At 33.2% G+C, this 17,826-nt stretch overlaps 1 protein-coding gene across 9 annotated transcripts in view; it reads right to left on the bottom strand.

Annotated features, from left to right (window-relative positions):
• Positions 1-17,068, bottom strand: part of LOC121733767 (piezo-type mechanosensitive ion channel component) — a 67,640-nt gene extending 50,572 nt beyond the window's left edge. For all 9 annotated transcript variants that reach the window (XM_042124153.1, XM_042124234.1, XM_042124309.1 and 6 more), the window contains exons 1-2: positions 16,890-17,068; positions 16,740-16,808 (exon numbers count right to left, since the gene is read on the bottom strand). In XM_042124153.1, the coding sequence (XP_041980087.1) occupies positions 16,740-16,803 (64 nt within the window). In that variant the 5' untranslated portion in view covers positions 16,804-16,808; positions 16,890-17,068. The remainder of the gene's footprint in view (positions 1-16,739; positions 16,809-16,889) is intronic.
• Positions 17,069-17,826: the final 758 nt, after the last annotated feature.

The following is a 17,826-nucleotide window of genomic DNA, read 5'->3' as shown; positions in this document are numbered from 1 at the left end:
TTTTTACTACAATGGATAAAAACTGCACTTTTGATCCTGGGATATAGGGTAGACATTAGTACTGATTTTACTTTTCTTCCTTAAAAAATTTGCTGTTTCATACGAAAGCGTACAGAGTCTGTATGTTTACCACTTATGACATAGCTCTCTATATTTTCTTGTAGATTCTACTCTACCATATTTTTGTCCCAGCCGTATGTAATTTCACCCAGCTCAGTTTACTTGGTTTACTTAACTACGCAACTTGGACTTGGGACAGATTTTACCTATTTGTCTAAGACACTCTAGGAGCAGATCCATTTTTGACCAAAACTATTTTTGCAGATGAATAACTTATTTTGATTTCGCATGTCCATAGCCATTATCAACATAAACTCTAATATTGGATAGCATGTAACATGACTCACTCGCAGTACACACCCAAAATATAATGGCACTTATATTTCAACAAACAACGTGCAAACTGCAAAGCTTCTGTTTTCGTATATCGTTTGATATACAAAAATCAAAATACCGACGGCGTCCACAAATGCCACGCTAACATTTCGGTGCGGTGCGGCGAAATTCTGCCATTTTATTTTATGCTTGGCCCCATTTCGCCGTATTACGAAACTGTCCAAATTTTATTGCTTTCTTGAGTGGCTATATAACTTGATTTGCCTTTGTAAATAAACATTAAACAAGCTCTTTTTGATCTGAACGCTAAGTTGTGTCATTGTGTGTAGAGTTTATTTGATAAACAATTCTAAATACTGCGGCCTACGCTACGTGTAACATAAAATAAAATTTGTAAATAAATGAAGTCCTATTTTTAGTAAATTAATATTAAAATTTCATGTGCATTATACATACTGCATGCTGTACCAGAGGTCACGAGATGTTCTCTACATTAGCTCAATATACGCATATTATATACTTACTTACGCTAAACCAGATATGTAAATGTTTGTAGGTTTCTTCATTTTTTTCCATAATAATATTTGTTTTAATATGTTTTATATTAATACATTCTAATATCAAAATCATAATATTGTATCGTTATTATTCGTAATAACAAGACGTCCCCAATCTGGTTAAAGAAAAATATTTCTCGCATTGTTTCTTATCTACATTCAAGCAAACAGTGTTCTTATTTCTCATTGACCCATTGCAGCTTCTGTTAATAGCTAGATAATAGGCTATGAGTTATGACCTATGGCCTAGGTAGAGTTGCCACCTTTTTTTTTTTTTTTTTTTTTTTCTTTTTTTCTACCTGCCTACTCTACCTTCTGCTCCTCGCACCTTTCTTCTGATTAATTTTGTTTTGTTTACAAAATAGATTTAGCTCGGTACGCATTGATCATAATTATTATGAAAGGGTTTTTCGTGTTTTGTTACTACTGTTGATATTCGCGACACAGCTGGAGTTGCATGTGTTCAGAATGTGTGGTGGCCGGTGGGCCAATCACCGCAAAACATGCATACTCCACTTACAGTGTTTTGTATACATCCAACTTCTACTTCGTAAATAGGTCACGTATTTTAACAGAAATAGAAAAACACACATTTTATTAATGGCGCCTGACCATTTGATTAGTGTCGAAAACACAAAACGTTAGATATTTTTACCGACCTCAAGTTAGTACTACCTAGTAAGATCATAGAGATTAAAGAATAATAGAGACTTGATAATTTGAATGTAACTTCAAGGCTAGCATAGTAATTATTGCCTTAAAGTATATATATGAAGAAGTAGCTAGCTAGGAACACGAAATACCTTAAAATCAAATTAATATTTTTACTTTATCATACTTAGTTATCCAAATCATATGCCAAGGCTTGAATATAAAATGACTACGTAAGAACTGTAAAAGTACATAGTTTCCTACATTTTTTAGTAGTAAGTACATAGATTATTTAAAAAATAAACGGTAACGGAACAATTAATATTCAAATGTAGAGTTGATGTAGAGAATAAAATAAAGGTTGGGGTCAAGGCTTCCATAAAACGGCCAATAGCTCTCAAAATAGTGGCAGTTAGTTGTTTGCAAAAATGGGGGACCCTTAATGACCACCAATTATTATAAAATAAAATTAACAGTAAAGCGGGACTTCGAAATTCGGCTTCCCTAAATTCATCATAAAAATGCTAACAACATAATTATTTAACGTAATTTTTGGTGTGTAAAATTTTAGCATTTTTAAATAGGCAATAGGCATGTTATGCCTTTCAGGTATAACAGTGTTTACAGGGTTCCTGAGTATTTACCCTGCAGTCTCTACACTCTACAGTATAGAATCACTGGGACTGGACTGTACTGGCAATTTTAATATGGAAAGAAGAAGGCAAAATCGACCTAGTGATGAGATCATGTTTATGTATGTCAGTCGCCCGATGAACTGTAAGCGTGACCTTGTGAATCACATCCGATAAGGCGCTCGCCGAATGTAGCTAAACCTCGTGGCGACTCGTCACTTGGCGAGCCGTGGTGTGTCAATACTGAATTCTCATAACACAAGTCATAACATAGGTACAGGTACCACGGTAATTAGCACCGTATGATTCACAGATAAACTAGATCGATAGGTAGCGTTGAATAAGGCGAAACCTTTATAGACACTTCAGTATGTATGTCATGGTAGTTACTAATTAGGTAGGATCTAATTAATAACGCCAACATACTCATTTTATTATGCATGAAAAAAGTGTCAGCTCTATCTTTATAACTAAACTAGCGACCCGCCCCGGCTTCGCACGGGTATAAAATAAACAAACAAACAAAGTTTACCTCTTTATAATATTAGTATAGATTAGTTGAATTAAAAACTCATTTTCATGGACATCGATTTTATTTCCGATTCATGCAACCGGTAATGACGTGCTGAATAAAGTTAGTAAGTTTCCAGAAGTAGGCAGTAGAATGTAAGACAGTTCACAACTACTGTGCCTTGAAGTATCTATCTTTAAATATTATCTTCTTGTACATAAACATCAATTTGTAGTCCCAACACCAATTAACAACATACAATAGCAACACACACAATAAATAAAGTTATGTATATAGCCTCTATACCTAAGAGCCAATATGCTTTTTGTTTTACGCACTACCGCGGCTCAAGTCACACACTCGCGTGAAGGTTAACGGCATAGTTAAATTAACTTTTAAGATAATAACATAGACACCACTGACGATTACACGGAACGAGTTAGTTGCTGGCAAAAGAAAACACCAGAATATGAATATGTTTTAAATATTCTAAAGCAGGGTTTTTCAATCTTTAGGTTGCCAGTTTACAACTTACAAATCAAAGGCCCTAAGGGCATCGTGGAGCCTCTTGTAGGAGTCTTGTAGTAAATCTATTAGTAGCAAAAATTAATGACAAAGCTATGTTTTAAACGGAGTAAATAATATAATATTTGACACAAAATAAAATGAAGAAGCTACAGGTAAGGACGAGCACACGCCAACGTTTTTCGTTCCTGCTAAAAGGTTGAAAAACACTGTTTTAGATTATATCTAACTTGCATGCAAAGTCTACAATAATTGTAATCATACAAAACTATAGTAATTAGGTTGATGTTAGTGGCGTGTCCTGGTGTTAACTGTTAACGTCTGCTTTCATCAGTAAATTATTGTTAAACTAACACAAAGAATAAAGATGTTATCTATAACAACTCCCTAGTTAAGCAATTAACATATTTTCAGATATTAAAATAAACGTTTCCACTGTTTACACTACTTACCATTATTTGATTAAGTATTAAAAAAAAATTAAATTTAATATTCGTTATAAAAGTTAAAAACACTACCTTTGACTGGCTTAAAAAAAGGGTATCATAAAATATCAATATTATAATATTGATATTTTATGATAACCTAATATCTTAATTCTTATGTATTTTACTATGAAAATTTCAAGTTTTTTAAATATTTTATATGGTGTACAGCTGTATACAGCTACGGCTAAAAAAAATGAGTACCACTAAGGAAACGGTAATGAAATTGCAAATAGCCGTAGCTGTATACAGCTACGGCTATTTGCAATTTCATTACCGTTTCCTTAGTGGTACTCATTTTAAATTTATAAAAGCGTAGACTTCTTTAATAAAAGCGTAGATTTTTTTGGGCCAAGAAAGGACCTTGGCTAAGGACATCTTAGCTGAATTTGAACGCAAGCATGAAACAGAAGTAAATTGTACGGAAACAGCTTTTTTTTCCATAATTAACTTTAAGTACGTTTGTCAGAAATAATAAAATTAAAGTATTTTGCAAAATTATAAATTGTAATGTGCATTAAAAGCGTACCACAAACTGTACACCATATAAAATATTTAAAAAACTTGAAATTTTCATAGTAAAATACATAAGAATTAAGATATTAGGTTGGGGAAAAAGTTTTTTCGCATTTTATATAAAAAATTCAAAAGGTTTTTTTATAAAGTTTACTAGCTGTCCCGGCAAACGTTTCTTTGCCATATAAAGTATTTCACCCGTATTATTTTATTGAAGTGACTAAATAAGTATGCCATGGCAACGTCCATCGCTATCCCGTCGCACAAACAATGGTCGCCGTCAGTCTCGAGTTGTAATAATTTACTATTATTTATTTAACAAATGCACTTATCAATATAAAAAGTACCCAGTAGCCGATTCTCAGACCCACTGAATATGCATATAAAATAAAATTTGGTTAAAATCAGTAAAGCCGTTTCGGAGGAGTACGCGGCCTAACATTGTGACACGAGAATTTTATATATAAGATTTACAATTGACTAAAGTAGGTATATGGGATCGTGTCCCTATCTTGTTAGTAGGGACATGATCCCATTGCTATAAAAAATGTGGGGCGTCTGATGAAAAAAATGCGACAAGTGGTTTTGGCCAACGATGTTTTGTCAGTCCACTTGTGATGTCAACCTGACACTGCCTAAGGAATTATGCAGCGACCGAAACAGGTGGAAATCTGAAGGTGAAAAGTCAGGACTATACAGCGGATGCATTTTACAACTCCCAACCAAACTCCCGTAATTTTTGCTGAGTGGTTAAAGATGTGTGAGGTCTTCCGTTATCATGGTGAAAAACCACACCCCTTCTGTTGATTTATTCCGGCCGCTTTCTTTCAACTACTTGCTTTAATCTCATCAGTTGTTCGCAGTACTGTTTAGAATCGATGGCCCTGCCTGGCGGTAACTGCTCATAATGAACAATACCCTAACCTTCCAATCCCATTACACATACAGCATCACCTTATTGCGAGTTAACCCGGGTTTCGCCACAGTCTGTTAAGCCTGACCGGCATTTGATCTTTTTCACACGTTTTTGTCGTACGTGATCCACTTTTCATCACCAGTTATCAGCTTCTTCAAAATGGTTCGGTTTCATTACGTCGTAATTAAGAATCACAAATGAGTACACGGTTCATTAGATTTCTTCACTGAAAGAACTCATGAGGCACCCAAATATCGAGCTTTTTTGTGTACCCACCTTTTTTCAAATGCGCCAAACCGTATTGTGGCCAATCCCCAGTTCTTCAGCTACATCGTAACTACTAATATACCGATCTTTCTCCAGTTTTTCAAAAATGGCATCAGTTTTGTCCGTAACAGGGTGACCAGAGCGACGTGTATCTTTGATATCAAAATTTCCGGATTGAAAACGCTTAAACCTGCGCTACTCTCACAGATACTGCATCAGGTCTATAAACATCACAAATTTTTTCGCAGCTTGTGTAGCATTTTTATCTTTTTTGTAATAAAATTTTAAAATGTATCGAATTTCTTCATTACAATCACTCATTTTAACAATAAGAACAACAAATGAAAATCTGACATTTACCTAATTTGAATTTGAAATTGTCTTCTGTAAAATTGTCTTCTGTAATGATACCAAAATCAGCCAGATACAATTGGTATAGCCCAAGAGATTTTATGACAAGTTCATGCATACTATAATGCAAAAAGACTTTTCTCCAACCTATTATAATTTCTATCTACCACATCTAAAGGGACTTAATAAGACCCAAGTCCCAACCAATTAAAATAAAAATACCATAAGTCATAACATAACGTAATGAGGGAATGCAAAAGTAAAATATTATGTGTGCCAACGTGATAAGCCAAATTTCGTGTAAAATCAAAATAGGGAGCGTTCCTGTCGTTCTGTTGGTGTGACATTAATATATTCGCAAGTAAATAATGAGCCCGCCAACAACCGCGAAACATCGCATGAGCCAGACACTTTCATTAAGCAAAAAGCTTCAGTGTAATTAATTTATAATCCCTGGAACAATTATGGTAACACGACTATTCACCGTTAGATTAAATTTTGTACTTATGTAATATTATATCAGGTCAAAGTTTATCAAAAATGAATGTGCAAATAATGCAAAGAATTCTATATATACTGAGGATTGCGTGCGCGCTAGCCGTCCGGCGGCCGGGCGCCAGAGAGCGAGCATTGGGAACAGTGTTGCCAGATGGTCTCGGCGACGTACCCCTGAACTTATTTGATTTAAAGAAATCCCCTATTTGGCCCTATCTTGGTCGAAAACCCCCTAAATCTAGGGGAAAACCCCCTATTTTGCCCCTATCTTGTTCGAAAACCCCCTAAATATAGGGGGAAATCCCCTGATCTGGCAACACTGCCGAAACTGTTTATCCGTTTACAATATGAATTGACAAGAATTTTTGAAGTATTTGAAGAAACCTGGACCCCTATCATTACCTTTGTCAAAACCTGAGCTAATCCGTGCAGGTATGTAAACAGTTGTAAAGTGAGTGATTCTGTTTCGGTATCATGTGCACTTTTACTTCTGAATGGTTTTAACCTGTAATATTTGTCTCTGAACTGGATTAAGAAATGTCAAACACGAACGTCAAATTTGACTAACGGAATTGTTTTTTTTTTAGGAATTGAAATGGCTTAGCCATAACGACTAACGGAAAAATTGTAAATCAAGATGAAAATATAGTTTAAAAAAAGATTGATATTTTTTATTATAAAATATACTATTTTCTAATATATAACGTGGTCAATGTAGGAATAGTTACTTTTGCACCGATTTATTGTATTTAAAGGTAATTATTATAAATGTGTAAATGGTTTTATTTATATTTTTTGGTATTTTATAAGCCCTTTATGAAAACACTGAGAAAATAACACTCCTTCATGTTTATATTATCAGTTATCACAAGCATGGCGATCTAGAGGAGAAAGAATTCTCTGACATTGGCAACTAACTGAGTCGGCAATTAAAAAAAAGAAGAAGAAGGAGACAAAAAAAAAGATAATTAGATATTGTTTGTTATTAAGTTTATAGAGATTATGTTTTATGCAAGAAATTGATAAGTTTATTATATCCTATACAACTCGGGCGAGTTAACTTGACACCTGGCTTAAATTTTACCCCTCCCTCGCTTCCCCGCGCAGCACCCCGCTCTCGTCGTACGCGTCCAGTAGCGTTAGCATATTATATCTGTTACCGTTACACGTGTGTTATTGAGTTTGCGTTTCGGAGTTATTTGTTAGTAGTTAATGGTTATTGTTTTTGGATTTTTGTTGAGTTTTGTTGTGTTATTTGTTAGTTGTTACGTTTGAACGTTAAATTTGTTAAGTTTTTGTTATTCGTATTAACGTTTGAACATTGCCGTGCGTCTGTGGTATGAATTAGCTACTCACGGAATATATTAATATGAAGCTAGATACAAATTATCGGACGCATCCATAAACCTCGTATTCCTGCTGGGGAACCCTTGGGCGAGTCCAACTCGTACTTGGTTAATACTGTGGTTAGTGTAGCCCTATAAAAATAACTAGTTCCGGTAACGTAATTTTTTTTTTGAAATAACTTAAAATAAAAAAACTTTTTTTGCACTCAGTACTTAAGAGAAACGTCAATTGAACCAGGTGTCATGTTAATTCGCCCGAGTTGTACCTATTTGATACCTACGCTAAAATATAATCTACCATGAAAAAGTCTTAGAAATGCATCAAACTTGTGGATTACAATTACATGCATTACAACAGAGTTGATGTCATGAGTTGAACATAGTTTGTTGAACTTGAACTCATTCTTGAACACCTACGTTTTTTTGAGCTTTCAAATAGGTATTATTGTAACATAAACAGGCAATTTATAAGTTTAATAATCCCCTTTTCGTGCCTTGTAAGGCATTTTACATTATTAGTACTGTGTACGCTGAACCAAATATTTTTCAGGATAAAGGATGATTGCTAACACTGAGATACTATAAGTACTACATTTTATAATAAAGAATTGCAAGTGTAATGATGACAAAGTCCTAGGAAGATAATATATATTCACTCAAAAGCTTTAATTAAAAGAAATTTAATAAATACTCGTTTTTAAATGTTTTTTCATTTATTTTCTCACTTAAATATACCTACCTTAGATACATATTCATACACAGCTTTCATCAGTAGGTACTATATTTGTCTTACATCTTATTATCAACCTAGTATCAGATAGGCAAGTGGTAAATCTCTTTTATATTATACTTATAAAATTATTTATACAGCGGAAATCTTAAACAAGATCTTGTCACTTAAAATCAAAGAAGATGAATCAAATATCCCTTGTGTAAATATTAATTTATTATTATTAAAGGAGTTCAAATACAAACTTTTGATGAAAGATAAAAACAATATTATAATTTCAGACTTTTATTTGGCAAACCAATAACAATTAGAAACTGCATTGCAAGTTGCAACTATGGGAAATTGCCTGGGATATCTCAGACAGAGAGCGGTCAAGGGTTTTGTGTTCTTTGTGTTGTATTATGTTGTAGAATGCCTCCCGTGTGAGTATCTCTATATACTCACACAGGAGGAGTTCTGAATGTGTCAGAATTGCTCCTCAGTCACACACTGACTGCTCCAACGCAAATGCTTCAACGCATGACCACTCTGTCTGATAGGTCCCTAAAACGACCACATCTTTTTAAAATGTATAATACATGAGGACTTACTAAAGTCCTCATGTATTTTAAATTTTAATGTAATAATATAAAACTAATATTATTATTATTGAGGTACAAAAGTATTTTTGGTAATAATAATATAAGTTCCAATGAAAATATTATGTTTTATGAACAATAAGTATGTTTGTTATGCAATTTTTGTTATGTCTTTTTGGAAAAAGTACTATAAGTAATGTAGGATTATATTTTTGAGTTTTAGTGACTATTCCCATTGTATATTATATCATATTGTAGTCAAGAGAAGTTATAAATGAAAAAGTGCATATGAGAATTTAGCTAATTTGGATTTTATATTATCAATGATTTAACTTTTCTAGTAGTTTAGGTGTATGTGTGTGTGTCAATATTTATTCGTGAATATACATGAATCTAAAGTTTCAAAGGTTGTGTTCTCAAAATTCTTTTTATTGAGAAAGTAATACCTTTGAATTTACCTCTTTGGTGCAGCGTTTATCATGCATGGTTTACAAGGAAATAGTTTGTGAAATAACACAAAGACCTACTGCAATCAAAAGATTGTACGAAATGCTCCTAAGATAGGTTCCTAAGAAGTACATAGTAAGTCCTCATGTATTTTAAGTTTTAATTTAATATAAAACTAATACTTATTATTATTATTGAGGTAAGTACAAAAGTATTTTTGGTAATACATAATAATATATGTTCCTATGATAATATTATGTTTTATGAACAATAAGTTCCATATGTTTGTTATGCAATTCTTATTAAGTAAGTCTTTTTTGGAAAAGTACTATAATGTAGGTTTTTGTTTTTAAGTAAAATTTAGTGATTTACACTATTCCCATCATATAATACCATATTGTAGTCAAGAGAAGAAGTTATAAATGAAAAAGTGCTCATATGAGAATTTAGCTAATTGGGATTCTATGATATTATCAATTATTTAACTTTTATTAGTAGTTTAGGTGTGTCAATGTTTATCCGGAGCATGTTATACATACATCTAAAGTTTAAAAGGCTGTGTTCTCAAATTTCTTGTTAAAAGTAATATGCCTTTGAATTTACCTCTTTGGTGCAGTGTTTATCATGCATATACCAAAAAAACTTCAGGTTTACAAGGAAATAGTTTGTGAAATAACACAAAAACCTACAATGCAACTATAAGATTGTACCTGTAGGTTTTTGGTGAAAATTCATACTTGTTTTAAGTAGGTACAGTAATTATACACAACACTTGTGTTCCTTATACCTTGTATGTGTTTCTTGTGTACTAAATCAATGCAGTCTTAGCTCATCGCACAAATGCAAACCTTATTGTTGACTAGACATATAGGTAAGTATATTGTATTATTATACCACACCTCACTTATGTTATTATTCTGAAACCTCACTAACACTAAATGGATTACTAAGGTCTTTACGTCTTTATTTATGTATCACTTCGTGATTAACTTGAGAATACTTAATCGTTTTCCAAAAATTTGGACACTTCGAATGTTTAGTTTTTTGGTTTTAATAACGAATTATTTTCACTAAAATATATGCTATAGAATAAAATATAACTTATTAAGTAACTAACCAACTAAATAGCAATATAATTTAAGACTAAAAAGTATGTAATATTAATAAATAAAATTACTAAAATGTAAACTATTTAGTAAAAGCTACTCGTTGGTTGGTGTTTATTGAATTGCTGTATTTGACGTAAAAGCAAGCGAGCTTATGTCAGAAGTGTTACCATGATACGAAATTATTACTCAGTTAACAATGGAGAAGTGAGTTTTGTGTCACGTGACCACTGACTGGCTGGAAAATAGAGGTCATGGTACCAAAATGCGAGCCAGTCAGTATTCTGGCTGGCTTTAAGAGCTCATGATAGAGGGGCTGAGCAAGAAACTGCTGCTGAAACAATCTTTGCAGAACAAAAAATATAGTTTTAAGTGTCAAGCTGGTTCAAGTCAGCCTAGCACTAGCTAGGTAGGTAACTTATATTTAAAAAAACATTACCAATAGTAATTCACCATATTTTTGTATTTGTCTTAATTCATTCAATACTTTTTAATGCTTAAAACTTAAAAAAAATGTTTTATTTTAGTAAAAAAAATCTACATTTCTAAAACCTCCGGGTCTATTGTTTTTGAAAGGTGGCAGCCCTAATTACAAATTGAAATTCTCCCATAGTTCCCTTGTGTGGATTTTTGTACCGAAGGTCAAAGGTAAAAAAAATAGTTTTTCACGATTTTTAGCAAAACGGTGATTTTTCATAAAAAATCCTGAAACAAAATTGTAGGTCATAAAATTATCTACAAAAAGGGTGTCAATATTTTTTCCCTACGAGCTGTTTTTTTTTTAATATTATAACGATTCAAAAAGTTGTGAAAGTTGTAATCGTCGTTTGGGTGTTTTTTTCCACATAAGGGAATCATAGGGATCTTTCAAATTTAATTTTCAATCATGTTCTTATCAATTTTACCGATTTTCAGCTTGGTGCGAATTTATGCAACCTCAAATTTTAACTTGACTGGACTATGAAGCCGCGCGATGTTCTTATATCAACCCTAGACGGTCAATAATATTACGCAATACGTGATATTGTTCAATATTATTGTAGGTCTAGGCGCCCACTTACATTTATTACATTTTCTTTAGTCATTTCTTTTTATATGCATTTTTAGGGTTCCATAGCCAAATGGCAAAAAACGGAACTATAAGAGCTATACTATTGAAACTTGGTTAAGTAGATGTAGTCTGTGAACCGCATTAAGATTTTGATACAAAAATGGAAAAAATATTAAAAATTTTAGGGGTCTCCATAAGTGCAACTGAAACAAAAAAAATTTTTTTTCATCTAACCTATACGTGTGAGAGACTATGGAGAGACTCTTCCAAAGTAGTAAAATGTGTCCCCCCCCCTCTAACTTCTTAAGTAGGGGCATGATAATTCTAAAAAAAATATATGATGTACATTACTATAAAAACTACTAACGAAAATTGGTTTTAACGAGATCTAGCAAGCAGTTTTTTTTTATACGTCATAAATGGTAAACTTTAAGCCAACAAAAAAAAATTCATCTAACCTATGCGTGTGGGGTATCTATGAATAGGTCTTTAAAAATCATATTTAAGTTTCTAATATCATTTTTTTCTAACCTGAATAGTTTGCGAGAGAGACTCTTCCAAAGTGGTAAAATGTGTGTCCCCCCCTCTAACTTCTAAAGTAGGTGTATGATAAGTCTAAAAAAATATATTGTGGCGGTACCCACAATTCGCCTAACATTCCTGCATCGCGCTATCGAAGTTTTCTGAGCGCGTCGGTATATATACGACAGCTGAAATGTATCACGTGGGCTCCGGCCTGACCGAGCATAACACCTCGCTCGGTCGGAACATCTTCCTTTGGCCGCCACGCACATATCCCACATTGGTGACCCTCGACAGAACACGCCTCCTTCATCATCATCATCACTCCCCGCCCTTCCGCACCGCGCCAGCCAGCATCGCCTCATCGGGTACTTCGTCCACTAGCCGCAACGTACCGCGGCCTGGGCGACTCCGCATCGAAGATCTTCCTTTGGCCACCACGCATTATTCCCACAATATGATGTATATTACTATAAAAACTATCAACGAGAATTGGTTTGCACGAAATCTGTCAAGTAGTTTTTTTTTTATACGTCATAAATGGTAAAGCTTAAATAAACTTTCATTAAATCAACTGAAACATAAAAATAAATTAAAACCCTTTTAATTTTATAAACATAAACCTTATTGTTGCTCCGGAACCCTACAAGTCCAACTCGCACTTGGCCGGTTTTTTTAAACTCTAGGGAAAGCTCCATCGCATCTAAGGTGGTTCGCTGTACGACTTATAACGACGACGTCCGATATCAATGATATAAATCTTTATCACATAAGTGTGTTAATGTCTAGTTATATGTCTAGTTCATAAGATACCGTAAATTGGCGGCGTAAATCGAGGCATGGTTTAATTGAATCAAACTGATATTATGTGTGTATAGACTTGAGTGTCATGAGCGCATTATAAAGTGTCCACCAAGTACACTGAACCAAGTATGATAAATTACAAAAGATGTGGTGTAGCTCGTATTTCGAACCATAATAATATTATGTATTTTAAAAAAACATTATGTAGTCTTCTGGGAACAAAATATTATATTAAAGAGATACGCCCATCAAGCAGTAATTTAATAATAAAAGGGATCTCTGAAATTTATTATTGGCACGCGGATGGCATGAGATTTGGCAATATGTAAATGCAATTCCGGATCATATTATTATTTTGTACGTTGGAGCTCGGAGAATTAGGTATGCATCAAGTTAAATTGAGACAATCTGTTATCTGAATAATAACAGGATCTAATGTATAATATAAATACATATATGTATTATAACGTTATGTAAAAGCTTTTTATGAAGGAATATTCCATTTTTGAAGAACCATTTACATCTCTTTAATCAATCATCCTTTATAGACGCACTTTCCCCCAATCTTCAGCAAAAAAGTTCTAAGGATGGCGTGACCTATTTCTATTAGCTCGCTTTGCGTGCATTTTGTTAGTGAAATGTGAATGGCAGATTTTTGAGTGCCTTGCGTGATTCCCACACCAGTCATACGTACAATGAAAACAAAAACTAAGAACTTAGGTGACAATCGTAGTCCAACTATTAAAAGATATGTCCCCTCGTGGACAATTAAAGTTAGGGGGCGGTTGACAAAAACAGGCATAAGAGTCCAAATAGATTTTTTCCATTAGCTTGTTAGAAATCCGAGTTCTGCGTGCCAGGTTTACCTGTATTGTACTTGCATTGTTTACACAACTAATGGAACCTGCTTTCTTGCACTTAAACTTAATGCCATTAGCTTTTGTGTTCCGACCTATCTTCCAATATAAACCTAGTAACTATAGGTTTGGTTTGGACATACGATGAGTCCAGAGAAATGTAAGGATATTTTTATTACTGTAAAATGTACCTTTAAAGGGAAAATCATTTTGTGCGCAGTAGAAGTTATTAGAGTAATAAATAAAGTAGTAAAACACTGACTGAAAATACGCACATTCGGGTATAAGTATTCATCTTTTATCATTTTTAAAATTAAAATAATTTTGGGCAGTAGAGCTCAGTTAGACCACTAAATTCGGTCATCAGGTCACAACACCAGAAGCGAGGACGCGCCCAGAAAAAGGCGCTCCCTAGGGTTGTATTACCAGTCGCCGCAATGCGACGTAGAAAACGATATCTCCCTCCCTGGCTAATTTGTTCATACATATACTTAGTTTATGCTCAAATTAGCGTGCGTCTTAGGAATTAGGAACAGAGCCATAAAGTATACCTACAGCTAGTAGTTTTTTACGCTGGTTCTTCTCGCCGGGTTAGTTCCCGAACCGGTGGTAGGCATCATGTAGACTTTCAGAGAACATTTGCAAAAATTTATTCTGAATAAACATTTTGAGTTTGAGTTTGAGCTAGGAATGTGCGTGTCAAAAATGTTTATTTAAAGTACTGTATACTTTAGGGTGTGTACGTGTTCCTTGTAGAGAGTTCACTGTGAAAGTAGTAGCTCTGAAAGACGAAATTTTTTTTCACTTTTGTATGGGCAAGGGCCCGAGCGTCACGAGTTTCCCCATACAAAAGTGAAAAAAAAATTTCGTATACTTACCCTAAAGTATTATCACTTATTTTTGTAGTAGCTTGGTATGGAATTAGTACTTTGGCTTACAATTTTTAATTAAAATGATTTGAGAATGATTCCATTACACTCCTATGAAGTTTAATGATTTCAAATTTAAATTCTTCCTAATTAACCTCACCTTAAAAGTGAACCTTACCACTCAACAAACATACCTAGTTTTAAAAGTCTTGTAACACGAGATTAGGGGAAGAGGGAGTTCAAGGCAATTTCACAAAATATGTCTCATGCAATTTGTTGACGCTGCCTTATAGTCTTGCTGCTTTTAGGCCGTGCCAATAATTTTTCATATCAACCAATCTATTCATTACTACTCCCCTGGATTTAAGGCGACGACGCCTTGATAATTTGCTGTAGCGATATCGATTTTTCTCAGCAATGACTAAAGCTAAGAAAAAAAAGTTAATTGTCAGTATTCATCATATTGTCAACTTTTATAAGGGGGATATTATACTAGCTGTTGCCCGCGACTTCGTCCGCATGGACTTCAGTTTATAGCGCGCGACGTCAACAAAATTGGTGTCAAAAGCTTTTATAAAAAAAACCCTGGTACCCCTTAAATCAAAACAGCTGTGCAGTGTGCACATAATATTTCATTTTTTTAAATTAAACTTTATATTTTATGCCAAATTTTAAAGCTCATTTTTACCCATAAACTATTTATCATTGATAGGTTTAAGGTTACGTCACTGTATATAATATAAAGTACTGACTTATTAAATAACGTAAAAAAGAAATAACAATCGAAAAAAATCCAAACTCAAATGTATGATGATACCACCTCTTATAGAAAGATGTTGGGCAAGCGTTAGCGCGATGTAAGAGACGCACGGCGCCATCTAGTATGAATGTTTGGAACTAACTTAATTTGAACAAATTTTCGTATTTATTATTATTATACACCCCCTTACAACCCTTTTTTCTAGTAAAAAAGTAGCCTATGTCCTTTCTCAGGCTTTAGATTATCTGTATACAAAATTTCATTACAATCGGTTCAGTAGTTTTGGCGTGAAAGCGAGACAGACAGACAGACAGACAGAGATACTTTCGCATTTATAATATTAGTATAGATATTGGATCCGAGATCATTGAGTCAATGATATTGGATAATGTAATATAGACTTATGATTAATTTCTTCCTTGATCATAGATTTTTGACATTTGCTGAGAGATTGGATCCAATATGGTCATAGAAATAGGTGTTGCCAGTTATTTAATATAAAAAAGAGTTTTTAATTTTTTGTTCGTTAATATGTTTCAAATAATATAATGTAATTATTTTTCTAATTATATACTTGGATAATCTTGCTGAAATAACAAAAAACAAGCCATATTAAAAATGACGATGTCTTTTGATACATCGAATTCTCTGAGATCTAGTAACCCTGACGTACCTGTCAGCGTTAGCGCTCTCCATTGGCTATTGAAACCACATATGACGTAAAATAGGATCAATGATAAATGATAATGTAATAAGCAGATATGATCAAATGATCATATATATTGGATCCTATATATGATCATAGAAATGATCCATCCAATATAAATGATAATGTAATACCCCCTTAGGGAATGGAGTTTTGTTTTCATTTTATTTTTATCTATGTCACAATGAATTTATGATTATTATTGTTATTATTTTATTTTTTGTAGTTAATATTATTAAGCACTTAATTAATTCAAAAACATGTGTGAATGTGATAATTATATTTCTAAGAATTTTGTTTTAATGACTTACTTAAATATTTTAGTGAAAATGGAGTACTTGCAGCTATTATCATTTTCTTTATTATTGTCTTTCTGGATGTTGTGTATAGTATTTAAGGACTGCATTGTAAAATGTTACTTATTTTTGTATAATATTTTGTTAAATGTATTACTTACTTTGCTGTCTGTCACTATACCTAATAAATAAATAAATAAAAAGTACCTTACTGCAGTAATTATAAATAAAGATTCTTCAAACTTCATAAATAAATAAATAAATATAAATCAAATCATATACTGAGAAAATAGTGTTCCCATGCGAAAATATGGCACACGGCCGGCGCTGCGGGCAACATGTGATATCATAATAAGAGTACTTACTTAGAAGGAGGGCCGATGGAAGAACCAGCCTCACCAAAAGCAGTGAGATGTAGTACTTATGCATCTTGTCTGAAAAAACAAATTAACATTTTAGTAACCTACTTTCTTCATAATATTATGTTATATCGTCTCTAACTTTTTGTTACAAACCTTATGAATTTCCAATCTATGTGAACACCATTGAACACTTATCATATCACTCTTAACACAGTAAACTTATTAAGGTTTATAATAATTTTCTACATTAAAATAATAATTTTTCACAGTCATTTTATTCACATTTTAATAGGAATTAATTATTTTTCGTAATAAACAACAACACGACTGCCGCTCACACGTACTCCGGTAAATAAAAAATATTTTTGACAAATGACAATGACAATTGACATATCACAAATGACAATGGCGAATTCCGTATGATTTTGACGTTAGTTTTTTAAGGCCAGGATACAGCTTACGTTAATTACAGAGTAGACATAATTATAGAGTATGCCGACCATAGACTTAATATTTGATACCGACTTAGAACTGATGTTGAAATTTTTAAATTTGACGTATTATGACGAAAATCGTCGCTAGGGTTGTTAACTTGTTACCTACGTTATATCAGCCAGCGCGAGTCCGTTCAAAATCCTAGTGAAACCCGACGAATTTGACAGATATTGAAACCTGTCCGTTTCTTTGCAGTAACTACTGTAGTTATGTCTATTGTGTTAATTATATATATATATATATATATATATAGCCAGTGTCAAGTTAAAACTAAAAAGGCGAGAAAAATATTTTCTTTTCTAAAACTCATATTAAAAAAAATTGTAAGAGTCAATGCAGTAAATATGACTCCAGATTAGTTTTTCGAGAATCATCATTCATCATTTGAGTCAGTTTTCTTTCTTCATTCAAATTGAGCTTTTCGACTTTGCAGTTTCCACTTTCCAATTTCCTGTCCACCCCGTAGACCGTAGTCCGTACGGTCTATTCTAAAATTTAGGTACCTACCACACGTGCATGCTTGACAACAGTTTTGCTCATTACTGGCGTATGCTTCTCGCATGAAAAGACGGAAGTTTATAACTGACTTATCTAT

This window comes from Aricia agestis, chromosome 1 (genome assembly GCF_905147365.1).
Source record: "Aricia agestis chromosome 1, ilAriAges1.1, whole genome shotgun sequence".
Taxonomy (NCBI): Eukaryota; Metazoa; Arthropoda; class Insecta; order Lepidoptera; family Lycaenidae; genus Aricia; species Aricia agestis.
The sequence above is the reverse complement of the archived record's forward strand: the minus strand, read 5'-3'. Positions and strand labels throughout refer to the sequence as shown.